This window comes from Mya arenaria, chromosome 8, assembly GCF_026914265.1.
Source record: "Mya arenaria isolate MELC-2E11 chromosome 8, ASM2691426v1".
Taxonomy (NCBI): domain Eukaryota; kingdom Metazoa; phylum Mollusca; class Bivalvia; order Myida; family Myidae; genus Mya; species Mya arenaria.
Window position 1 is genome coordinate 67,271,464 of NC_069129.1, and position 27,813 is coordinate 67,299,276.

At 35.4% G+C, this 27,813-nt stretch overlaps 2 protein-coding genes across 3 annotated transcripts; both read left to right on the top strand.

Moving 5' to 3' along the window:
• Window positions 1–2,340: 2,340 nt before the first annotated feature.
• On the top strand, window positions 2,341–4,447 carry LOC128244499 (uncharacterized). Its single transcript, XM_052962500.1, has 5 exons — window positions 2,341–2,430; window positions 3,042–3,284; window positions 3,384–3,432; window positions 3,757–3,975; window positions 4,206–4,447. Exons 1-5 carry the CDS (start codon window positions 2,341–2,343, stop codon window positions 4,445–4,447), a joined length of 843 nt encoding a protein of 280 aa, XP_052818460.1.
• Window positions 4,448–9,466: 5,019 nt separating this feature from the next.
• Window positions 9,467–21,799, top strand: LOC128244691 (hydrogenase maturation factor HoxX-like). 2 transcript variants are annotated; one of them, XM_052962728.1, is made up of 10 exons: window positions 9,467–9,830; window positions 12,254–12,419; window positions 12,906–13,212; window positions 13,399–13,583; window positions 13,690–13,772; window positions 17,459–17,554; window positions 17,722–17,884; window positions 19,169–19,362; window positions 19,935–20,110; window positions 20,522–21,799. In XM_052962728.1, exons 1-10 carry the CDS (start codon window positions 9,702–9,704, stop codon window positions 20,763–20,765), a joined length of 1,743 nt encoding a protein of 580 aa, XP_052818688.1. In that variant the 5' UTR covers window positions 9,467–9,701; the 3' UTR covers window positions 20,766–21,799. The 2 variants fall into 2 exon arrangements, with proteins under 2 accessions (XP_052818688.1, XP_052818689.1); XM_052962729.1 differs by having other exon boundaries at window positions 9,490–9,605.
• Window positions 21,800–27,813: the final 6,014 nt, after the last annotated feature.

Genomic DNA, 27,813 nt, shown 5'->3' on the forward strand with positions numbered 1-27,813 from the left:
TAACGTTTTGCGAAAATTGAGGCTCGCATTCGCTTTGAGTTAGGAAATAAAGTGGAGCGCTGATGGACCAGACACTAGGGACGCCTGGGGGCGATACCGTTAGTGACGACGAGCGAACGCCCACGACGACAACGAACCCAACGAAGATGATGACGAGATCCGTGTTGTGACATAACATTTCTTTAACGTTATAATTTGGAGGACATGAAAGAACATATTATTCAGAGGTTTCTGTACTATATATGATATGTGTGCTATGAATTAATTTGCTGTGTATTCTTTTATTATTTGTGTTTATACTATGGCATTCGTGGACGTTTAAGTTTGAATACGCATATGTCTCCTATGTTTACTGTATTCACTTCAAATTTAATTGGGTTTCAAATATGTTTGGAAAGATTTTATATTGGAAAGGGAGGAAAGTAACACAACTGCCTTTATTGATTCCTCTCTGCTACGGTCATCATTTCTATTTATTGCAACTAAGTGTTCAAATGCCATAGCGTTTATTTTCATTGTAGCTTCATTACCGTTACCCAGCAGGTGTCGAGTTGATATTCTGGGAATAGTTGGAACAGTCAATCGCTTTAAGCATATTTTTAGAATGGAACTAAGACTTGAATAACAATTACCAATAGAATCTGCTTTTTGCTAAACTCATATCTTACTTGGTTCCATTGAAGATCAATCGAATTTCAACCCTAGATCAACCGCTATTGGCTAATTAAGCACAGTCCAGAAAATAGTTTAATTACCGTTTTTACTAAATTTCTGTCAAAAAGATTGGCTTAGTTAATTTTAACGTCAATGACACTATTGATTGACAGGCTCCTTTTTGTGACGATAGCCAGTAAAATCCTAGCATTAGTGTCACGTGAGGCCAAAGATATTTCATGAAGTCATTTAACTATTAAGGGGATTCAGAAACACTTCTGAATGGTCAACTGAGATTGGAGTCAGTTTGGAAGTATTAATCACTCGTCCGGAGCTTTATAGTTAGTTAGTCAACAAGTCATGCAGTAGAGTCTGGGTAATAGTCCGCAGTGGTTAAAATCTGAAAGAATGTAACTGGGTTTAAATCTTGAGGTCTACTGACCAGGTTGAGTCAGTCTGCTTAGTTAAGATCTGAGAAGTTAATTGATAAGTAAGAAATAAATAATTGCTATCAATAAAACGTGTATCATCGGACGTGGTGGTTCTGTCTTTATAAACATACGATTGAACGGCATACTGGTTAGCGACCTATTATTCGCCCGTACCACTTTTTCGCCCACCCAGTTAAAACCAGTCAAAAGAAATATTTTGAACAAACGTTTTTGGCGTTTCATTGTAGCATCTTTTTTGACAGATATCAGCTGTTTTCTGCGTTCCAATGTAAGTAGTTTGTGGAATTCTACCCAAATAAACATTGTTATACTTCTGACCTTCTAGCACGCGGGAGATGACGTCATCAGGCGCGCGCTCATTTGCATGAGGCCATGTTATGATTTAAAACTTTTCCTTATATATTGCGCTATCAGACGACATTATTGAATTGTCATTACAAAGAAAAAAAAACGGTGATAAATTGATCAAATACCATATATTACTGTGTTTTAAATTCAATTTGCAAGAAAATGGTGAAACCTAAAAACGGGAGAGTTAAGAAGATGGTAAAAACGAGGAAGTTATCGCCGATTTTTTCGTCCAAGGGAGACAACTCCCATTCTAATTTATTATTATATTTTTGTACGTACATGAATTGTCCCTCTTTGTATGTGTTCTAATTGGCTTTTAACTAATTTTGTGCGGCAGCCAAGATGAATAATCGCTAACTTGCAGAGTGGTTGAATTTCTAAATGTGAGTTTGATTTAAACATTTTTTTTAGAATGCCTAAGAAAAACTACAGTCACGAAGCACTTTCTCAGGCTATTTCGGCCGTGCGTTGAAATGTATTAAGCCAGAGGGCGGCAGCCGTACAGTACGGTGCTTCCAAGATCTACACTAAGGGATGGCGTTGATCAGAAGAAGAAAAGAACGCAGACCGGTCAAAGTAGAATGCTTACTGATGTCGAAGAGCGGGCTTTGGTTACGTATCTGATCTATATGGCTAACCATGTGCCTACCGCATACACGAGACATTGCTAGGTGTTACATACGGGACATCATTGTTGATTCAGGTACATAACAGTGGTCGAAAATTTAATTAACTATGCATAATGCTTTCATTTGACCAACATCACATGTATAACGGTGACTGCGTACACGTATTCTTAAGTACGAATATTCTAGTTGCATGCATGCACCCTTGAAATTAAATTACGCATGTTTTTTATTAAAGCCGGGCTACATTGTTCAAAATGAAGGATTGTCCATCGGACAAGTACTTCCGACAGATGTTCGCTCGCCATCCAGACATAACGGAGAAAAGGGCAGAGACTCTGGACAAGGCGAGAAAGTCGATGTCAACCCAACAGACTAATGACGACTTTTTCGATATTTATTGGCAACTGTTGTTACGATATTCGCGATAAGTCTGAGCAGGTGACATAATTATATATGCTGTTTTAAACATTTCAGTCATGTTTCTGTAAGTGTTTGCAATAAATGTGAATTCAAACCCCGCCTCGACGTATTATAAATATGAGTTATGAGTGTACATATAAACTTGATCGTTTTAGACATTCAACTGCGACGAGGCGGTCTGGACTGGTCGGGAAACTTCCCGACAGAAAGTCATAGGTCCAACTGCTGCGCATACCTACAGACAGCAAACAATGGTGTATTAACATATCACCGCGCATCTATGTGTGTCTGCAAGTGGTTCACATGTTACCTCCTTCGGTTATATTTCCGGTACGAATTTCTTTATTATCTGTGTACGTTGTTACATGTACAGTGTTATGAATCCACATGCAGCACACTAGATCGTGTGTGTTATTTTGTAGCTATAATACGCGACAAAAATGTATATTTATATATTATGACATATTAACTGGATTATAATTTATCATGTTATCCTTTAAAGGGGTCACATCCACATCGACACTATCAGGATTAGATTCCTGACTCTTGGTTGTTCGGGGTCAGTGAGTCAGGTTTCATTAACACAGACCTCTTCCATAAATGGTTTATGAAAATATTCTTCGCAAACTGTTGGAGCGTACGACCAGTCCTGTTGATCATGGACAATCATGATGCGCATGTTCATTTGCACACGATCAAGGCTGCCATAGAAAATGATGTGGTGTTGCTAGGACTGCCTGCCCACACGACCCACATAATGCAACCACAGGATGTCAAGGTATTTTTATATGCTTATATATTACCAAACATATTATCTATTTACCTGGAATATAGTACCTGGATAATTGCTCAGCTATTGATTCATTTTCTGTTCCAGGTCATTGGTCCATTGAAGCTCGTTTTTCAAAGCTGGCGACGAATATTGGGTACACGGCCAGTACTGTTACTTTGGGTAAGGCAGGAATTTCCAATAATTTTGCACCATGCAATTGACCAAGCCAGCCCTGCATCACTCAGAGAAGCGTTTAGACTTAGTGGTTTGTGCCATATCAATAGAATGGCCATCGACAAGGTCTCAACTAGTAGAACAACTTTTCAACCAAGGTAACTAATGTCTAATACTTTTACCATTAATCGTGTATAAAATTGTATAGTATATTTTGGCATGTACTCACATTGAATATAGTTTTCTTTGTTAAAAACATTGTTTCAAAGACAGAGTGGTATTAATTAAGCCCTTCATTTACCAGGTGTAGCTGGGACAGCGGCGGAGACGTGCCCAACCTGGGGAGCATTCAGGGTAAATCCACTTGTAGCGCAGGGGCTTATACCCGAATCCTTAGGCCACATCCTCGTACCCCCTAGAATGCCACCGATGCAGGCGAAACGGCGGAAAAGCAAGGCTGTAAAGTCAGCACGCATACTCACAGGGGAGGAAATGTTGAATGAGCTCCAGGTAAATTTATATAGTACTTTACATCGCTTTTTGATAAAAAAGTGAAATAAAATTATGACGGGATGCACTATATATTGTTCCTGTACTTAATTACAGAAGTGTTTAGAAGAAATATTTTAAGTGATATAAGAACAATTAGAATATATTGTTCTAAGTATGTACATAAATACACAAATTATTAATACTAGTATGAACCGTTCGATTTTGAAGGAAAGGTAACTTGAACAAAAACGCATCCTGGAGGAGAAAGAAAAAAGAAAACAGGACATTGCCGAGAGAAAACTGCAAAAAGAAAAAAAGAGGCAATGGAGAGAAAAATGAAATCTGTAGAAAGGAACAGAAACGCCGTGGAAAAAAGGAAAAGGGAGGAAGAGGCAAAACAGATTAGACGAGAAGAGAAAGAAAGAAAAAGGCAGAGACAACAAGACAGAAAAACAAAGAAAATGGACAATGAGGATATTTTAAAAATAATAGCTGAACAGTAGGAGTGTGGTATGTGCGACCAGAGAGGAACCATTCACGATGAAAGGTATGGTATATTTTGGTACGGCTGTGATATATGTAACACGTGGTTCCACGACAGCTGTTTGAACTTGGAAGAAATGGTAAGGGTGTCGGGAAGTTTGAGGGATGGATCTGACTTGTTATGCCACAGATGTGAGGAACAAAAAATACTGGAGGAGTAGAGGAACACAATATACTGTTTTAATTGTTAATTTTAAAACAATGTTTTTATATGTGTATTTTTTCCAATTGTTCATTGTTAAATCTTCATTGTTAAGTTAAACTTGTTTCTAGTGAAATTGTTTAAATGGATGATTTAAGGTTATGTACGTGAAGTAAGCGGCCTAGCGTCCTAGAGGCGTGCAGTAAGCGGCCTAGCGGGGTGAAGTTAGTGGCCTAGCGGCATGAAGTTAGCGGCCTAGCGGCCTAATATGTTGTCTTATTTTAAAGCATGGATACAAGCTTTTTCTTCTTAAACAATGATATATTAAATGTTTTTATGCACAAAATATCCAAAAAATCGATCAAATATTTATCTATTTTAAAGCATGCAAATTAATATAAAAACAGTTAATATATCATTAGGCCGCTGAACCGCTTGATCGTTGTTTTAGAAGAGCAGGCATGTTTGCATGCTTTAAACAAAAAAAATGTTTGATCAGCTTTTTTGAAAAATGTTGAAACTCGCATCAAATTGATATTTTGTGCATAAAAACAGTTAATATATCATTGTTTAAGAAGAAAAGGCATGTATTCATGCTTTAAAATAAGATACCATATTAGGCCGCTTACTTCACGCCGCTAGATCGACTTTTTTGGAAAAATGTTGAAAATCGCTTCAAAATGATATTTTGTGCATAAAAACAGCAAACATAGCATTGTTTTAGAAGAGCAAGCATGTTTGCATGCTTTAAAATGGATAAATGTTTGATCGACTTTTTTGATTTTTTTTTGTTGAAAATCGCTTCAAATTAATATTTTGTGCATAAACAGTTACTATATCATTGTTTAAGAAGAAAAGGCATGTATCCATGCTTTAAAATAAGACAACATATTAGCCTTAGGCCGCTAACTTCACGCCGCTAGGCCGCTAACTTCACGCCGCCAGGCCGCTTAGCTGCTAGACCGCTAACTTCACGCCGCTAGGCCGCTAACTTCACGTACATTTTAAGGTTAGCTAAATTGGTGAACTTAGTCAACCAAATATCGATTGATGATTTCACGATAATTGATTGGATTTATCACAGATTGTTTAATCGAATGCAAGCTTCAATGCCTGAATGCCTGGATGTTTGATTGAATGAATGAATGAATGATTGATTGAATGAATGAATGATTGATTGATTGATTGATGGATGGATGGATGGATGGATGGATGGATGGATGGATGGATGGATGGATGGATGGATGGATGGATGTATGCATGTATGTATGTATGTATGTATGTATGTATGTATGTATGTATGTATGTATGTATGTATGTTTGATTGAATGAATGAATGAATGAATGAATGAATGCCTGAATGTTTGATTGAATGTTTGATTGAATGAATGAATAAATGATTGATTGATTGATTGATTCATTGATTGATTGAATGAATGAACGAACAAATAAATTTAAAAAATCGATTATATTTTCGTTGAAATATATTTCCAGAAATTACCTCGGTTCGGGCCTCATAGTCGTAAGCTCATTGAGTTCAAGGTTATCTATTTATAATATAACTACTGGAAGTTTATAAATAAGCATACATGATGTAGATCATGTTTAATGAAGGAATCCCAGTAGCTTTTTAAATGTTCTGCAAAAAGAAGACTTACCGAAAACAGGTGAAGTGTCATTTTAATCATATATGGTAGTAAACTTTTTATATAAATTGATATTTTATCGTTTAAAACGGTTTCTTGACTGATCAAATAATATTAAAACGTTTGAAGATATAGTTAAGAATGAAATATATGAAAAACATTGTAAGAACAGCGAATTTATGGGGTGGGCAAATAACTGGTACAGTAGGGTGCTTATTTTTGCAAAATTATAGGAGAACTTTGCACGTGGGAATATTCAAAATCCCTTGCTGTTTTTAAAAACAAATAACACAGTTTTTTTAAGGAAGAGCCAACCTGTCTGTGTGTAAAGTTTTATTGCAATAGCTATCTTGTGTCAAAAGAAACACAGGAAAAACCTCCGTTTCCGGCCGAAAAGGGGTCGCTAACCAGTAGTGTATACGACGCGGATTCATTCATGTATGTTTAAAGGCAATTGCATGTGTTTTAAAAACGTTTAATTATGGCTAGGACCATTAACAATAACAAATATAATAATAATCATACTCCATGATTAATTTGTTGCATTATTTATGCAGTAGTTCGTATAATGATGTGCTGAGATATACAGTCATATCCAAGGCTTTTCAAGACTAGCAACACTGCATCTCAGATGACTGAGCTTTTCTTTCAAAAGATTGCCTACAATGAAAAACTTAATAAATCATATCAATAAAAAAGGGTACTGTAGAGATAGTTGACAATAAGTCTAGCTATTTATCAATGACAAATGTCGTCTGTCTAGTATATAGAATGGTATATTAAAACATATTTGGGTGTGTTTACATATCTTTAAAGAAACAGTTAAAAAAACATGCGCTTACTATTCTTTTGCTTTTACAATGTACTTCCTAGTTTTTCAATCGAAGATAACAAAGTATTATCAAACGAAATAGTAAGGTACTTACAAGTATGTATACCTTTTAGGATGCGATTATTTTAACAAATTAACGGATAATATACACAGTACAAGTCTGATTGAGTCATACATGCAGTTAAATATTATCAAAATGTGTCATACCATTGCAATGTGACACAGGAAACAACTGTTTAAATTGGTAAAACCGTGCCGTAGCAATCGTGTTCGACAAAGGTTACCACCTGCTATATCTGTTAAATAAATAGTAAATATCTACCTTTGATTGTTCGAATAGCGAAGCAGATCAATCCACAAAAACGATGATTTGTTTAGTATACTCGCATCTACGGCTTGTTTACATTTTCGTCTGTTTCCTCCTCCTTTTGAAGAGTAATTACGTACGAAAGATTTCGTACGAAGTGTTCATACGAAATAATGTACGAAAGCGTTATTAAAACGGTCGCAGAAATCTTCGATCGCTATATCGTACGAAGTGATTCTATATTAAGGGTCTGGTTTGTATATAGGTTTTTAATAAAACTGGCCCTTTCACGTACAATTGAAACGCTTATGACAACAATACATTTGACATATCATAAATTAACATTTTCTAACATGGTTAACAGTTGATTTAAATTTTTCGTGGACTACAATACAAGCTAAATAATTTTTTTAATTAACATGCGATTATTCGCGATCCGAACATATCTAAAGATGTCGCGTTCATCGGAAAACATTCGCAATTGCCGAAAGGCTGCTGCATTTATTGACCCTGTAACTACTTTATCAAAGGCATTAATGACAGATGAACCTGTTTTATTTTTAGTTGCATTACCCGAGCATATTTACTAAAAACATCAATCATTGTTAATAAATATTTGATACAATATAAAACATGCCTTAATGTTAACCAAATCTGCTTGACATATTTCATCAATACCACTAACCATAGCACGCCTTCTTTAAAACCTTCTTTTAACTGGTTTGTGTTATTCATCTGCTAATGTATCAGACCATTCGAACTCCAAAAAATCTACTTTCATTGTTGTAGAGTCCTTTTTTCGTTGTTGGACTTCATTTTGTATTCCTTTTTGACCGCAGACCTAATATATATTTTGCATTAAAAGCAAGTTTGACAACTAAATTATTTACAACCCTTCCTCCAAATGAATTTGACTTACTAGTTTTTTTAAAGCTGCATTCTCACAGATATAAAGTTTGACAACTTTTTTATTTTTTTGTCTTGGAACGAGCCAATTTTTGCGAAAATCCATGGAAAGCAGTTAAATAAGACTGCTGACAAAAAATTAGATCGCAAATTTTTATATTTAAGTTCAAAAATTGATGTTTTATGCATTTTACTTAAACCGTTAATAACGGTTTAGGCCATAAAACATTACTTTTTGAACGGAAATATGAAAATCTGCGATCTGATTTTATGTCAGCAATCTTATATCATTGGTTTGCAGATATTTACACAAAATTTGCTATTTCCAAGACAAAAAATAAAAAAAGTTGTAAAATTGGTAAATCTGTAAGAGTGCAGCTTTAATTTGTATCATAGTTCTATCACACGATGAAATATTATTTGTATTTGTATTATAACAATGCTCGCGTTGTTCACATATATCATCTTAATTATTAATTGGTTGTTCACTATCCGATGGATTGGGTTGTCCACAGTATTTATATATATCGAGATAAGGTTAATCTTTTTTAGGATGTAATGGAAACATCGCTTTATGTATGGCTATTTCACATCCTTTATTTATCCCATCATTCTTAACAAATTTAGGTTTAGTTATTTCACATGAAGTACATGTTGCTTTTTTTCTGTTTATCTATAATCTGTAGTAAAAACATACTGAAGTTTTAATGATTGTGCAACCTTTTTTCTTTTTAGCAAAATGCTGTCATAATATCTTATCAAAATATTTTGTGTACAGTTTTTAATCTTCATCACCCGTACTCGCTCACGACTTAAGCAATTCATCAGTTATTGATATTTCTTTGCTCATTTCATGTGAGTTTTTTTTCCTTCACTTATTGACGATATGATTAGTTCTTTTGAAAGATACGAAGCCACGAAAACCGACTCACCAGATCATTTTCAATTCCGAATTTAAGTGCTATTGAAATGCTAATTAATGGTTTTTCCTGATCAAACTGATGCACATTTAAAAGCCTGTATACGTTTTGAAAGATTATTGCATCTAGCTTTAAACAAATACAAATGAAAAATTGGTACACTTAAGCTTGAGTGCATCTAAACGCCATCAGTAAAACATGAACATTGATTAAGTAGTCCTAAGGTTAATCATCTATAACTAATCAAACAGGTACATCCATGTTTGAGTTGAAATGTTAGCAAACAGCATGTGCTTTTTTCCACTTTAGTTAATGAAATATTCCTAAGATGTTAGATAACCGAGACTACTCAATAAAAAGCGACGGTATTTAAGTATTGTGTTATATTCCTAATATCGTTCACTTTTGGAATAGACTACAATATTGTGTATTTTACATTATTGTTTTAAAAACAAATAAAGATGAAATTTGCAATACCTAAACCGGGAGTATTACCCGTTAAAATTAACGAGAATCTGCGGGTTTTGTCATTAAATCAAACAGTTAACTCACTTTCGAGAAGAATTGAGGATGCACTTCGTCAGAGAAAGGTTTGTTTTGAAGCAAATAAGTAGTATTGCTGTTGGTGATGTTATGTTTACTATAGAACCAAGATCGTTGGTGATATAATAGTGGTATTGTGAGTTCGAATGACAATTTGTAAAACAAGGAATTGTGGTGATAAAAACATTTGCATTGTTTGTTTATCCTTTTGATGAAACATTTATTTTCGTAATATAATGTTTGTGCTGTGTATTCCACCTTGTGCAGAATTAAGATATTTTTTATATAATTATTTTTGTATTGTGTATTTTACCTACTGTACAACCAAAATTGTTGGTAATGTTATTTTCATATTTAGTGTTCACATACTGTAGAGCCAATATTTGGTTTGATGATTATTTTGTTCTCACTTACAGTAGAACAAACAATATTTTGATTGTCGATTGTATTGTCGTTCTTTTTTCCGAATTGTAGTTCAAATTCAAAATTGGTCGAAAGGCGTGGAACCTGATTTTTTTTTCACCTTCCACATAGTAAACAATGAAACACGTATATAAACTTTGGATGAAATGGCAGTTTTGCTACTCGATAAATCAAATTCGAATGATAATATAATTTACTGTATGATGAATAATTATTCTTAATATCTGACGCTCGAGAAGGATTCTATACCGTATCTTGTAGTTAAATTAACGCCAACATAGCCGCTGCTAAACAAATTGGCGCTAATCTGCCTATTTTAATATTCATCACTTTTAAACTAATGAAACAATGTAAACGACTTCCACAAATAATGCATATGTACATGGACTATGATCACTTATTACGGAGAAAATACGTAAAGCTATTTATGGTCATTGCAATAATGTTAAGACAGTACTTATACAGTTTAAATAGAGATACATGTTGTTTGCTAAGGTTTTAGATGTACAAATGATGTTATATTGACAGAAAATAGAAAAAGGATCTCAAGAATACTAAGTCGCAGAATCCCCTTTCAAGCTTCAGGTCAATCTGTTGAACTTACTATTTGACCTCAAAATGCGGTTGATAATTTAAAGCTGTGCACCCTCACAGATTTACCGTTTTCACAACTTTTTATATTTTTTGTCTTGGAAAGAGCAAATTTTTGCATAATTATCTGCAAAACAGTGATAAAAGATTGCTGACAAAAGATCAGATCGCAGATTTGCATATTTCCGTCCAAAAATCAATGTTTTATGGCTAAAACCGTTACTTACGGTTTAAGAAAAATGAATAAAACATTGATAGCGGAATGATATCTTTTTGTTTCAATTCAAACATCAAGTGGTACATATTAAAGGATCTTACAGGCTAAAGCCACAAAAAGGTATTGTCAATCAGTTACTTGATTCAGTGACGTAAAACAGGGGTAAGTCAAGCCCCTTTTACTTGATATGTGTAAACAAGGTAATTAAAGTCTTTTCTAGACAGCCATTTGTGGTTGACCTTTGTCGAAGTTTTTTTTATCAACGATAGTATCAAGTACAATTTGCGTTTACCATAAGGGTTTAAAACTCGCTTATTGTTATTATCAGTCTCCGATCCATCCTAAACAGATGCTAAAGCGATTGGACGTTCCAGCTTATTTCATAATGTCCAATCGATATCTGCTGGTAACAGTAAAGAAGCACTATGCAAATAAATGCTATGACATTTTTTGACCACTAATTAGCTAGAAAGAAGTGATGATCTTAAAATATGTACTGTTAATATCGGCTAACGAGAGATCATGGGGTAACATATGCAGTCATGATCGCAGTTATAGGCCTAGTAACAACAACCGTGTATTGTACATAATGTCTGTGTATTGATCTAAATCTAAATGCCTAATTGTCCTATCAGATCTCCGATCTGAATATTCTGCTGTGCAGTTTTAAAAGTTCCATTATAGAAATGGACCCTTAATGGCCCTGAGCCAATAAACAAATAAATAAGAAGTTGGGCCCCACTGTAACATCAGTGTAATTAGCAGAAGATGCACAGTAGGAGATTGTCATGTCAAACATTACTTAAAACTAGGCATATAAAGCAAATAGTGGCGCTTAAGGTAGCGCACCTATAATGGGCACCATTTCAAACTATGATCAGCTTGATAATTTCTTAATGTGTATTATTTCCTGGATACAAAAACAAAATTTGAGAGAAATTTACAGTCAAATAAACAATTGTTTTTAAATTTGAATTACCCTACCCCTATTTCGGGATTGTCGATAAAAACGACATCACCCGAGAGACAAGAACAATCCTTTATTGCATTTATTTTTCAACCACCACGAACCACCATCTTGAAACCATCAACAGATTTGTAGTCATGTGCTTAACAACATAGGCTAAAGCATTAAAATTGAGTTTCAAGTGGATGTTTTCATTAGAGGTGTGCTACCTTCATTCACCTGGATTGAATAAATTCTACATAACGTCATGCCAATTTAATGCGTGCTTCTAGGTTGACGTGACCACAGTTGAGACGTCGGACGGTGATGAGATGGTTTCGGAAGTTCAGCGGTTACAACCAGACATTATCGTGTGCCCCTTCATGAAGACCCGCATACCGAAAGTGTTGTATGCGAACCGCAGCCGACCTTGTCTCGTGGTGCACCCTGGCATCGCTGGTAAGGATTGGTGGTTTAAGATAGGTCCTTTGATATTATAAATTCAGCCTTACTATTACAGGAAATCCTTTCGTAGAATGAGGATAAATGCGGCTGATTTATCGGAACACCGTTCCTCCTTTGCATACTGAGTTATAGGTCCCTTCTTGGCAGTCTGGATCATATGTCACGGTTGTAAGGGGAGATAACTACGTATTATGCATATAATGCGCCTTGTTTATCCGACTGCCGTTTCTGCTTAGCACACTGTGCTATGAGCCAATTTGCTAAGGGAGATCATAGAGTGAAAGAGCACTTTCTTTTGATGCTAGCTTTCAAAATGCAAACGTGTTTAAGTGGAGACCACTTAACGTAGTCATTTCTTGATATTTTCGTTTGATAGCGGACAGCGGTGCATGTTAGAAGGATTTGATCAAATACGAAGGATGGTTTATTTTAACGAGGACTATTGTTTATAGATTGGTATAAATATTTATTTCATTTTAGCGGACCGCGGAGCCTGTTCTATAGATTGGACCATACTTCAAGAGCGGCCATACTGGGGCGTCACGGTGCTGGAGGCAAACGACGAGATCGACGGCGGAGCAATCTGGAGCTGCGACTCATTCCAAGTCCCCAGCGGAAGTACCAAATCTTCGCTCTACAACGGCGCGGTCGCAGACGCCGCCGTGAGGTGTACTTTAGATGCGGTTTCACGTTTTTCGCAAAATGTTGATCCCCTCGACAAAGCGGCGTATCCTGAACTTTTAGGCCTCTGCACGGAGACAAGGAACATGAAGCATAGTGATCGCAGGTTGAATTATACTATTTATCAAAACTGGGTTATTAATTATTCTGTTTTGTTCATCTCTGGTAAATATAGACAAAACTTTTATAATAATGTTACATGTAGCTGTATTGTGTGAACAATGAGCATTAAAAGTTACAATCCGCTATCAGTTATTGATGTAATATTTAAACAGCTGTGTTTAACTTACAGGGTGGACTGGAATACACCAGCGGAAGATGTGGTGAGACGGGTGCGCATGTCCGATACCTCACCCGGTGCCATTGGTCTACTCGAGTTGCTTGGGGACACACAGGAATGGAGACTCTTTGACGCTCATGTGGAGACCGGCAGGCGCTCAAAGATTCTCGGGCACGCACTGTCAAGCTCTTGTCCTGGTAAAATACAGTTTTAAAGTAACGGGAAGAAAAAGACAACAATGATCTGTGTCTATAAATAATTGAGTTACAATCTTGAATTATTACAATAATAACTATTTTACAGGAACCCCAGTTGCAACAAAACACGGGGCCGTTCTGATCTCTGCAGCAGGCAGATCAGGTGTCTGGATCGGTCAAATGAAAGGAGTAAGTCTTTAACCTAGAAATCATAATATTCATAAACAATAAGGAGCAGTTAAGGGTTTTAGAATTAAGACGTTAGGAGAAAGTACGGGGTATAGAATATGGAAGTTGGGTGCAGATAGGGAGTATATAAGGAATAAAAAACAAATTAGGCATATAGTGAACAAGAAAGTAGTATGTTATAGGTAGGATTCAAGTAAGGAGTATACCAATAAGTATCAGACATAAACTCAGATCTAGAATAAGGAAGTAAGGAGTAAATTTAAAGTATAAAATAAGGAAGTAATTAGCAAGTCAGAAGAAAAAACAATAGAGAGCAAGATTTTAAGACAAAATAAGTAAGGTGCAGGTGAGAAGTAAAGGATACGTAAAGAGCTAATTTGGAGTGTAGAAGGAGGACAATAAGCAAATAAGATTACGTAATGAACATAAATATGAGCAACATAAATTCAATTCAAATTATCTAATAGCAAACATGTAAAGCCTGTATTTAACGACGTCCATGCCCGACCATTTGTTTCAACAACTATCCTTGCCTGTTGTTTCAAGCTTTCCATTTTTTCTCCACATAAGAACATGTCTCATTTATTCTGTGTTTAGCATCATCCGACAGGAATGCTTTTGTCTTTCGATTAGGCTGGTAGTTCAGCTATGTACTTATAATGAATACGTCCTTATCTTTAAGTTTCAATAGTAAAATCCGCTTAGCGCTTGTTAATAAGAAATTAATAGATGGTGTTTTCTCATGGCACTCTGATTTTTTTTTCTGCTAGGTAGATATGTGTTTACTTTATTTTTCTTCCGTATATCACCACGGATCCGTGCACGAAGCTAAAACGCTTTAACTTGTTTCTTCACACATACCCAAAGATCCGTGCTTGAAGCTGAAATGCTTTTATCCACTTGTTTCTTCACATATCATAAAGTAGTCATGCTTGAAACTGAAATGCTTTTACCCACTTGTCTCTTCACACATTACCAAGGATCCGTGCTTGGAGCTGAAATGCTTTTACCCACTTGTCCCTTCACACATCACCAAGGATCCGTGCTTGGAGCTGAAACGCTCTTACTTATTTGTTTCTTTACAAATCACCAAGGATCCGTGCTTGTAGCTGAAACGCTCTAAATCACTTGTTTCTTCACACATCACAGATCTGTGCATGGATCTGAAAGGCTTTTACCCACTTGCATCTTCAAACATCACCAAGGATCCGTGCTTGGTGCTGAATTGCTTTTACCCACTTGCATCTTCACACATCACCAAGGATCCGTGCTTGAAGCTGAAACGCTCTTATTTACTTGTATCTTCACAAATCACAAATGATCCGTGCTTGAAACTGAAAGCTCTTAATCACTTGTTTTTTCACACATCACAAATGATCCGTGCTTGAAACTGAAACGCTCATAATCGCTTGTTTCTTCACACATCAGAAAGGATCCGTGCTTGAAGCTGAAAACGACTAGCTCACTTTTGTATGACCCCAAAGGTGGTCATATTAAATTTGCACTGTCCGGCAATCCGTCTGTCCATCTGTATGTCCGACCGTCCCTGTGTCCAGCTCAACGTTTTCTGTCCGGGCTGCAACTATCTCTTGTATGGACATATTTTAAAATAACTCGCCACATGTGTTCGGCATATAAAGACAATATGTCGCGTTGAAGACCTGTGTTCCTACCTTTAAGGTCAAGGTCACACTTAGTGTTTGAATACTATGGAAAGCTGCATATAACGACATAGAGTATAGGTGGTCGTGGTCGGGCTGAAACATTCTCGTGTAGAGAGATATTTTAAAATAACTCACCACGTGTGTTCGACATACGTGTCTTGGCAAGACTTGTGTTCCTACCTCTTACATCTAAGTCACACTTAATGTTTGAATACTACTGAATACTGCATATAAGTATATAGAGTATAGGTGGTCGTGTCCGGACTGTAATGTTCTCTTGTATGGACAGATTATACCTTTAATCTGCCTCATGTGTTCGACATATAAAGACGATGTGTTGCGTACAAGACCTGTGTTGCTCCCTCAAAGGTCAAATTGGTGTTTGAATACTATGGAATGCTTCATATAAGGAAATAGGGGACATGTGATAGTGTCCGGGCTGTAACTTTCCCATGTATGGGCAGATTTTGAAATAACTTGCTCAGACGACGTGTCGCGTGCATGACCAGTGTTCCAACCTCAAAGTTCAAGGTAACACTTACTATTTGAATGCTTTGGAATGTTGCAAATAAGGACATGGATTATAGGTGACCGTTTCCGGGCTGTAACTTTCTCTTGTATGGACAGATTTTAAAATAGCTTGTTGCATGTGTTTGACATACCATGACGGCGTGTCGCATGCGAGACCAGGGTTCCTACATCTAAGGTCAAGGTCAGACTAACAATTCATAAGGTACATGATCTTATTATGGACAATATTGTTGTGTCATTTTATGGTCGCTTTGGTAGTGGGAAATTTTATGTAGCACTAAGTAGACCTAAGACTCTCGCAGGATTGTATATTATCAACCTTGACACTACAAAACTTATGATAAGCACACGTGTGCAGAAAGAAATGGACCGTCTCAGAACCAACAGAAATATGTCACGGTTCTACGATTTCTTCAGCATATGGGGGATGCTTCTGTTGTGTTGTTAGTGAAAACAATGCGGATTCCACTGAGTTTGAACTTAACTTATTCACTTGCTAATCTGACAAGCTCAGAGTAAGTACTGGAAGAGGAGGTGGAGTTGCTGTACTTGCTAAGATAACTGCATTTACTCAATGCACCTAGACAGCTTCTGATTAAGTCCATTTACTACAAACCCTTACCTGTAAACTTTTTATGACATCAAATGACCCAATTAATTTGATTGCAGTGTACAACTCGCCCACATCAGGAAATCTACATGTGCACCTGGAAACTGTCTTGTTAGGTCAAATAAACCAGATACAGATAAAAAAAACCTCAGCCATCAGTCATAAGTGTATCCTCAACCAAAATGCGATCACACATCCAATTTCTCAAATATGCCACACACTCACAGCCAAAAGATTACGCCAGTATTCTCACACATTGACCGATGCATTAAGTTCTTCTCCTGACCATATGTGTCTCTCTTGTTTAGTTGGCATAAAACAAAACAACACTGACATATTACAGTGACCATGCATGGGTCTCATGTGGTATTTCAAAACATTAGTGAGTGGTATTAGTGTGTTTATATATATTCCACTTGTTCATACACATTCCTTGCTTCATCCACACATTTCATTGCTATTTTCTTTCCGTTTTGATGTACTGGCATTCTTTAAAGGTCAATGTCATAATCGGCGGCATTCGTCAAATACTGTGACAGCTCTTGTTCGCCACACATCACCAAGGATACGTGCTGCTTGAAGCTGATACGCCCTTATTCACAATTGTCGTCACACATCAACAATGATCTCTGCTTGAAGCTGACACGCTTTTACTTACTTTTCTCTCCGCATATTTCCAAAGATCCGTTCCTAAAGATAAACAACTCGCCATTCATTTATCCACATATCGCCAAGAATCTCTATATGAAGCTGCAACCTATGAGCCATCCCTCTACATATAACCAATATTCGTGCCTAATGCTGACTTGCTCTTACGTTTTTATCTACATATCACCAAAGATCCTTGCAATACACTAACAACCTCTTACTTTGTTTCATAGTTCACCAACGATCCGTGCATTAAGCTTCCCAGCTCTTACATACTTCCTGTCAAGCTGCCTGCTCACCGCGAGCCATGTGATTTTGAGGAGATTAAGGTACATATTCTTTTGAAAATCCGTTCTAAATTCTTAAGATTTAACATATGTGATGTAAATTTTTCCTGGTTATTTCAAGAAGATGCACATGCTTTGAAATATCTGTTTGAATGTGATTTCGTTTGTTTACCGAGTACAAGATCAAAAACATATATCTTGTATTAAAGGTTGTACAAGAAGGAGACGTTTGTAGCGTGTATTTTGACTTCTATAACGGGGCCATGGACACGCCCCAGGCCGTCCGCCTGCAGAGAACGCTGTTAGATGTGGCCGCTTTGCCTCATATCAAGGTCGTAGCGCTCATGGGAGGGGAGCGCTTTTTCTCTACTGGTATAGATATATATTTGTGACATTTGTATGCCTAGAAAATGGGTAGTTTACACTGGTAATGTACGTCGACAGTGACGACGGTTGAGCAAGAAACGACATTCAACGTAAAAGCATAAATACAGATATTAAAGCATGATATTTTAACCCGATTAAAACCGTTGTTCTTGTTAAACCGTTAAGCCCCATCACAGTATCTAACGGCGGCTAAGTACGACTACAGTAAATAAAAGGATGGTCATCTGGCCCCAATTTCTCGAAACTTCTTAAGCTTAAAAGGCTCAAGTTGCTTTTTTTAATTAGCCAAAATACATACTTATAGTGATTTTTCATGAATGAAAAATAGTTTATTGTGATAATTATAACGACAATTCATAGCGTAAGTATTAACACGTTTAAAGGAGTAAATAAAACTCAAAATATTGAAAGACAAAAATAGTGGGTTTAGCTTAATTCTGTTATAAGAGACTTAAGAAGTTTCGAGAAATTGGGACCAGATTTCTTAGAAAATATGCTCGTCTTGAAAATCAGGCCTCACGAATTATCATTAGCCGACATGAAATTATATTCAAAATTAATTCCACTTTAATTTCAATTTCTTTCAACTGTGCTGTTTCACCGCAGTAATTACGGGCTAGATGCCAGTGAAGCTGCTTCAAGTCCTACTATGGATCACATGATAGGGACTACTTCCTTTCTTGGCCGTTGTGTTGGGTATCTTTGTTGATTCGAACCAGTGAACCAGAAAATGATAACCTGACAAATCATTCATTGCTCAAGAAAGGCGCATGCAGGCCGGTAATCAAATTGTCAACAAGTTCATATGTCAACTGCAGCAAAACTGCATGTTATTTAAACTATGGTCAATGACTTCCAAGATGCATTAACATAATATTACAAATGTTACCTTTTCACTCAAGGTATGCCTCCATTGATGTAAACAGTTAACTATAATGTTACCGGCAATAATACATCAAGGTCGAAAAGGCAGCACCTTAGCTCATATTGGTTAAATATCATCTGGTTCACAAATAAAGGTAGCAAGGTTCGAAAGTTTGGGTACTCATCTTACAATAATACTTACTAATACCTGCTATATATTCACAATGCATTCTCCATGTGAAAAAATGTCAACATATGACAACAACGGTGTTGATAAGAGATATGTATTTTTTTTTTAAATTATTAGCTATTTTGGCACCTTCCAATCAGAACAAAGTTTCAAAAAAACGAAGTCAATTTACGACATAAAAATACCTTATGATATGTAAGATTTATTCTATTCAGGTATCCATCTGTGCGTTATACAGAACAGTGGCGATAAACAGAGAACTGCATCGGCAAATATCAACGCGATAAATGATGTCATCAAAACCGTGTTTACAATGAAAGATAAGAAGACTGTTGCGGTGTTGCGTGGCAATGCTGGTGCGGGTGGCGCCATGTTAGCAACAGCGTGTGACTTCATTGTTGCACATCCGGTAAGCGTTCCCGAAACCAGTGAATAATCATGCAAATGAATGGTTATTATTAAAAATAATTGCCAGGTATTGAGACACAATAGCTTCTCAATTGTTTATGATTTTCAATGGAAGTCGAGGCAACCAAAAATATATCTTTGTCAATATATCCCTGCGTCAAAATACGCTTTGGTCGGTATATCTCTATGTCATTATATCCCTAAGAAAATAAACTACTAGAACAATATTTCTATATTGGGTTGTTCGTAAAGATCGAGGACAAGTCATATACGATTTGTAAATCAACAACGATTTTAATAAAATACATATCATTTCCAATATTTCATTTGAGAAACACCCAACAATTTATCAAAATATATTACCGAAGGAAATTTTATTTTAAAGAAACCTAGTTTGTTTATCTTAAGATAATATATATGTAGGACATTATATCCGTCGGTCGATAAATCCTTAGGACATAACATCCATAGGCTCATATTTCCGATATAAAATCACGATTTGAATAACTTGTCTAAAATAAATTGATTTATGCATACTGATGTGGAAGGAATGTTATGTTGAACGCATTCCAGGGCGTATGTGTGACTCCAACATACAAATCGATGAGCCTGCACGGGTCAGAATACTGGACCTACTTTCTACCAGAAAAGGTTGGATTAGAGACGGCGAGACGTTTGGTTGAGAGCAACGATACACTAACTGCAAGAGAGGCGCATGAAATTGGACTGTTTGATCACGTGATAAATGTGTAAGACAGCTAAATTTTGGGTGGTATTCACGTTCAATGAAATCATACCTACTGCTAGCAAAAGGATCATAGACACAATGATTCTAAATGTTCGCATAACGATGCATTTAATTTAATCCATTGAACTGATAAAACCTGTAAACTTCCGATGTCATCTGTAGTCATCATATACTTATACGTGTATATATGCAGAAACAACAAGGTAGTCAAATTTCTACACACACAAAGCACGAGTTTACATATTGATATGAGGCTATTCTTTGAAGTATTTTCAATGATTGAAACTGTTTTGTTTGATCCAATTTTACACACTAGATAAAAACCAGATCATTTAACCGACATGGAGCCATTCAGTTAAACTATCTTAAATTGAATCGCAAAACCACTCTTATGAATCGAACTATTTTGCAGAGACAAGATTGGTTTCCTTGATGAAGTGAAATCCCTACTACAGCACATTGCACACAACACAGCTCATCAAGTTATCCAGTATAAACTGCAGACGAGAACCGATGACTGGCGCCGTCGGCTTTCTAGCCATCGGGAGTACGAGCTTTCTCATATGAAGATGAACTTCCGGTCTTCTAATTTCCTGGACGCCATGCACGACTTCGTTTTTAAAGTACCCCCCAAAAAGAATAAAAAACAGTGTTAGGGTAATCAGCTACTTCTGACTGATCAAAGAGTTGTGGCAATGTTTACAAATAGTCTCAATTCTGAGTCTCGACCCAAAACTGCAACCTTACAGTCTGTAATTGTATTGTAATCACTCAGTGTTTAAACTATTAATAACAAAGATTTTGTAAAAGGTGTAAAGCATATATTTGTTTTTGAAAGTTATAGAGTCAATAAAAACAAAATATTGGGTTGAATATAGCATCCTTTTATAACTAAACTTTCAGTGCTTTGATTTTTATGAAGAATTTGCTAATTCATTTGCAAATATTTTACGTTTTCAAATCATTTGGAAGGATAGAATAGCATATACTAGTCGCTTTTATTTTTAATAATGTTTTTCTTTATTTGTTCCCAGTTTTAGTAAAATGATGCTTTTTATTATGAAACTCTATGATCACACAGTTTTAAACCTTTTATTTTATAAGGCAGACTGTGTGTGATGTTTTTGGTTTCTAACGATGACTGCATCGTATCTTTGAAAAGTATTTGCATTAGATGCTCTGAATTGTTTCCCTCCGTCTGCAGTTAAGAGTTGGGATCTCTTATCATTGAAGTACTTGGGGTTTACCTTTTCGTTTTTTTATTATTATTTGTTTTATTGATAAGTTTCCTTCAAGTTAATGCGAATGGGAAGTTTATCTTTTGCTTTTTATCTTTATTAAGAATTGTTGGGATAAGAGTGAGGTTTGTGCACATAAACTGGTTTAAAGAATCAAGAATTGTTAGGTTTTATAAAATATATATATATAGTATTTATGCACTGTGCTGTTTGTAGAGTTGTGTGCTGTTCTATGTTTCTTGTTTTATGAATTTGTGTTTTATGTCTTTGTCGTTTGCCCATTGCCACTAAACCGGATTTATGTTTAATATTTTTGCTACTGAGCATGTTTCTGTAGCTTTTTGCATATATATCAATGATGTGTCTGTTTGTAAACATTGGTCCACGGCTATGCTTGCAAAGGTCTTAAGTCTTGAAGAAAACAATTCAGTAACATTAAAATTTGCAGTGTTTAGTATATGAGTCTGATCAAAGACTTGAGCTATAACGTTGGTCCAGCTAAGTCCATTTTATAGAAATATCATTTGTTACAAAACACTGAAAAACGAAGCAATATTTCATGATATCATAAACAGAATGTTCGTTATCGGGCATTTTACGTAATAAACAGTAATGGATATTGAGATTAATACACGGTTGTTTCATTTACGTATCCAGATTGTAGAAATAATTACAAATTATGTCGTATTTTAAAATTGAGCGTTCTATAATAGGTTTTGAAATATATCATAAAAATATTTGTTGGAGAAGCCTAATATTTAACATACTGCATTTTGTACAACATGTGCATATTATGTCAGATTTCACTAGATTAAACATTAATCAAGCACCAGTCACTACTCGCCCTTTTTATGTCTTCCTTTCCACAATTGAATACATGAATATGAACTCGTAGAAAGCAGATCAACATACTATTCATAAATAATAAAATCAGTCTACAGTTTGCAACATTTATACTATTTTCCGCATTTTTATCTTGACAATGCCAATTCGGCGACATCCGGTTAATGTCAATGCTGGGTAAATACGCCTCCAAATTAATCATGGTGTTAATCGAACACAATAATGTCTGTCTAAGTCTCGTTCGCATTCGCTTCTCTTACAAATTTCAAGAGGTAAATGAAATCTGATATAAATTTTAACTAAACATTTCAACCGATAGCTGTTTTGATTTCACATTCGAACGTTTTACAGGCGGGCCACACTTTCTTCATCATAATTGTCTCAGAAAAAAAGGGTAATTATTATTGCGTCATAGAAATAAATACAAATACCCTGTCCAAATGCGTTACCATCAATAGTTACATAACAATATAGGTAGTATGTACATTTTATTAAGCTTAAGTCTTTTAGGTACGTTTATCCGAGACGTCACGAGCACCTTGTACTGATAGTCAGTGTACAGGAGGACTAGATCTAGAATAAATGGTATCTATCGTTCTTAGACATTAATCGAAGCAAGATTTTGTATATTTTATTAGTGTTCTACTCATGGATAACTTATATTTAAATATCGAGTGAAAACTCTTATTTTTCGTATTTTGAAAAACAGGCCTCAATATTGCGGAAAACGTTCAAGTCAATTCTCAACTTTGAACGAAGAAAAGAAAAAAAACTACAAAAATGTTATGGCTGTATCTGAAAAGTTCTCATGGAAAATTTTACCAATTTCAAACTATAACGTTGAAAACATTCCAATGATTAAAGATATGTATAATTAATTATCAACGTTAAAATAACTTGATAATTACTATGTTCTAATGTTTATCACACACAATATTATTTACCCTCCACTCTTGTAAACTACAGTCAAAACACGTATGTTGAAGTCGCTGGGACCTCGGGAAATAAAGAACTTTCGGTATAACCGAAATACAAAACATGGCTTTAACTTAACCTATTTCATTAAAAAAATCGACATAACCAGGACATCGAGATAAAAGAGTTCGTCATTGCGAGATTCGACTGTATGTGTTACTATTCATAGACTTAAAATCAATTACAAAAAGTGTGCCTATACAGCCGTTTTTATGTGTAAAATACTTTAGATTATTTATTATGATTTGCAAACAATTAAAGCGCTGAAGGCAATGGGAAATTATTGCGTTAAATGATTATTTGATAATTATCAAGTCAGATGTTTTAGTAATGTCCACTCAGCAAGACCAAAATATTCGACTTGACCCGTATTAGCTTAAGGAAAGGTGGCATGCTTCTTTAAAATTGTTTTATTTCAGTATGCATGTTAACCTGTTTTCCAGCATATCCACTACTAAAAATACACACTTTTGAAACATAATATGCAGACCTACCATGCTAGCGCAATACAAAAAGTGTTTATATTTAAAAAAAGTATGTTTAGCGATAATAAAACCACTTTGATAATACATGATTACATTTCTAGTAAAAAAGGTTACCCTTAAAACGTTCATCATAAGTAAGTAAAAATTTGCATCTAAAACGATTTACTTTACTGGAATAAACATGGAAGTTTATGCGCTTTTGTAATTCCAGCATTGAACGTCAATGTCTGAGGTCATGCATGTGCGTATCTGTCAGTTTCGATGTAAGTGAGAGTGAAAATGTCAAATTCCTTCGGAAACGTAGGTCTGTCATATGGTGGATATGTTACTATATAAATCTTTCATTAAATGATTGAAAATTTCAGTCAGGATGTAATGGGGGATGATGTGACCTGAAAATGATGGCACATGCCCTCAAAAACATTTCTTTTGCGCTAAAAATTGATAAAAACAACACATATTTAACTGTAGTTCTTGTACTGATATTATTCATTAGCGACCATGTCCTAATTTATTATTTTCCCAGGTTTTGCTGTTCATCAACCTGCCATTTTGTTAACTCTTATCAACCCCTGAGCTAAAGTATACTTTCTTCACATTGAAACCGTGTGCTAAGTTATGACAAATTATATCGCTAACAAATGTGTCGACCATACATTAGTAAATTTACTCGATCAGGATTCAGTGGCTGTGAACAAAAGTACCTATCACTATCTAGTTATCGTATGGGGATGATTGGGTTGTTTTCCTAATACTCGAGTCCGACCAATTCAGTTACCCACGGTATAAAGCCACATCTATAGATATTTCCTGAGGTATAAAACAATGTTATCAGTAAATGAGACACTGATATAATGTTCCTTCGTTGTTAGCATGCCTGCTCTGGTCTATACGAATGCAATTCTTTCTCACAATTATACGAAAGTAAAGTTAAAACATCACACTTAAGACATTTCAATAATTTAGTTATTGAACACATCAATACTACATGTTAACAACACTACAATGCTGAAGACTTGATATAAGAATACGAATTAATAACCTTTAGAAATGAACGACATTTTAGCACAGTCTACCGATGTAAAGGGTATTATGTTGACATAACCCGTAGTAATTAAATGGAAATTACAGTGTAATTATAAAACTACGCTATCTCATGTAGGGGAAGAAACTGTTTGAGGGCAACATTTTGGTGAGTATCGCTTCCTTCCCTTGAATCGCTTATCAATTATTATTTTAGTTTTGATCGGCCTCAAATTAACCAAACTTAAATTATTGCGCGCACAGTTTTATAGTAAGGTAAAAGAACGACAAGACATCCCTATTATGTATGGGAATGCTGTAGCGTTGCTCAAAACAGAAGTTATAAAAATATTTAAGATGCAAAAAGGCTGCAACTGTCATGCATAACATTGCATTGCATTAATAATGGTGGTAGATATACTAGGGCAAAAGTATATATATTTACCATGAGCTTTTTAGGTTTGCAATTAGCACAGGAACAACTCTGAAACCCGTAACCAGTGAAAATCCAAACTGGTTAATCCTTTGGAATGTCAAAGTAATTCAGCTTATTTGTCAATTTTTGTCCTATGGTTACTGTTATCAAAACAATACTTCAATGCGCAAACTAGCCAAGCGTTATCACCTTTGGGCAACTTATCAAAGAAGTTGATATGGTTTTCTGAACATGATAAGATACCTAGTTGAAATTATCTTAGTGCCGTCGTAGAATACTTAACTTTGCGTGAAAAAGAAAACAGCCTTTAAGTATGTGGAAATTTTGTGAAAGTATTATGACCAGTAGTTGTATTATATCTTATGATGTGGAAAACAGCAATACAATTTTGTTGTTTTTATATTCCATGGCCCATGTCAACTATATGCACTTATATTTGGCATTACCCAAAAGAGGTCATTTACAAATAGTTAAAGTGAGCCATGGCATCTCTTAGGTTCTGCATCTAAGGTCAATTATCTTTGGTATTTTCCTCCTACTTTATGATGGTTTCGCACATAACATTAAATTAGCTGGCTTGCTTAAATGAAGAAGGGGGCAATTGTATCGACGTTTGCAAGAAAAAAAACACGTGGACATTTTTTATTTCCCTGGAAAGCCGTATACAGAGACAGTAAAACACTTCAAAAACCGCATCAGATAGTGTAACCTATGGCATCATTATTCTGTGATAAATGCTTTTACGTTAAAATTTAGTTTTCAATAAATAAGAATTTACAACATAAAGTTGCTAGATTGTAAATGTATTGGGTGAATTTCTAAAGGAAGTACACTTTTTATTTGTCACTAGGAAACTCCGTTTCGTTGCAGCATGGTTTATTGACTATGCATTTTATTATGAATGTACGTGCACTTATGCATGTACTCATCGTTTACCGAATCACCGAAATCAAAAAAACTAAAGCGTCATGTTTAGGTAACAAACAATCCTTCAACGACAACCTCTATAATGCATACTTTTGAAGAAAGTAAACGGTATGTCCATTCTCTTTTACAGGTTAAGAATATGTTTGCATGTTGCCCATGCGTAATGACAAGGTCATAGAAGGCCTAAAGAACCTAATATCTGATGCAGTCTTCAATTGACATTGTTACGTGTTTTTTGCGTCTCTCGTATTTTACAGATGGCAGTAACGCAAAACGCTCTGGTGAATTTAGTATTTCTTAAGGAAATATTTCATTTGCTTTGTGACATCCTTTGTCAAACAGTGCTTGTATTTGACAACTAGCATTCATTTAATGGTCAATGTAAGGATAAATACACTAATGTCATAATTGATATAAGATACAACATATATCACCAAACATGATCCGTGTAATGTATAAACATTTCAAACAAATATCGCCAATGCATACCAGATGAGTTACATTTCTCCTTAAGATAATTATTCTGTCAGTACCTCTTTATTTTCCAAAGACACTTTATCCATATTTATCTGCTTAAATGTGTGTATTGCTTTACTGAGACAAATAATTGGGAGCGACGGGAAACTGACTGTAAACAGGTATCACTGAAAAAAAATTCCCAATGATGTCTGTTAATATTGCCATATTAAATGGATATGTTCTCTTCAAACACAATGTTATCTGATAAATATGCCATATATGGACAGTCTAAATGTGTTTGTGAATAGATTTAGGAATACAATATTCAGAAAATAGCCTCGTTAAAAGCTCATATGATAGTAACGATGTATTATAACTTCCCCTGCATTGTCAGCTGTTTTTGTCATATCAGAGGGAGAAAGGTCCGTGAATAGTTTTCTGCGAAACTGTATCGCTCTTATGTTTTTAACTAGCAAAACATTAAAATCCTTTAATGTAAATACAAAGTAATTCAGGCTACTTCAAATGCCCATAAAGGAGAGCTCAACAATGCATACCTTTATATGTATTTGTAAACATTCGTTTAATAAGATTTAGCTCGTCTTATTGCAGGGAGAAAGGTCGATATATTGTTTTGAGTCATCTACATCGTTGTTGTGCATGAACCTTGGCCATGGCTACAAACAGTTATTAATATTCCACAACTGAAACTTGGAATACATGTTGCCAGGGACAATACGCACATGTAAAAGCAATGCCCATTGATCTGGTTTTAATTAATGTCTAGCTTATCGAATGGAAGAAACAGGCGAACGACCGCACATACAATTCCCTACTATTGTATCACAATAGCTAGTGTCCAGAGTGGAACAACCATTCCCTAGCAACGTACCATAAACATAGTATGGTCATTGGAGTTGGATGTGTGTAGTTAGTTCTACGCTATACTTTCATTTCAGCATACATATAATTTTACTGGCTGGTTGTTTGTTTTTGTTTTAAAAAGTACATTCTCTGTAAACTTATCATACATTTCAGTAACACGTTTTCCGTGATTATTTAAACATATTTAAGCTTGTTATATATAATTCATATTAACATTAAGCATTCATATAGATCAGATCAGATCAGATCAGATCATTTATTTACCAGAAGATCATAGACCCATGTGGCCGAATATCATACAAAAATGACGACAAGTACAAAACATGTGTAAATAGTCATACATATGTATGACCTTTCGTGCACTACAGACAACATTTAACATACCAAAACATACAATAACCACAATTTTAACAATACAATTACTGGTATATAT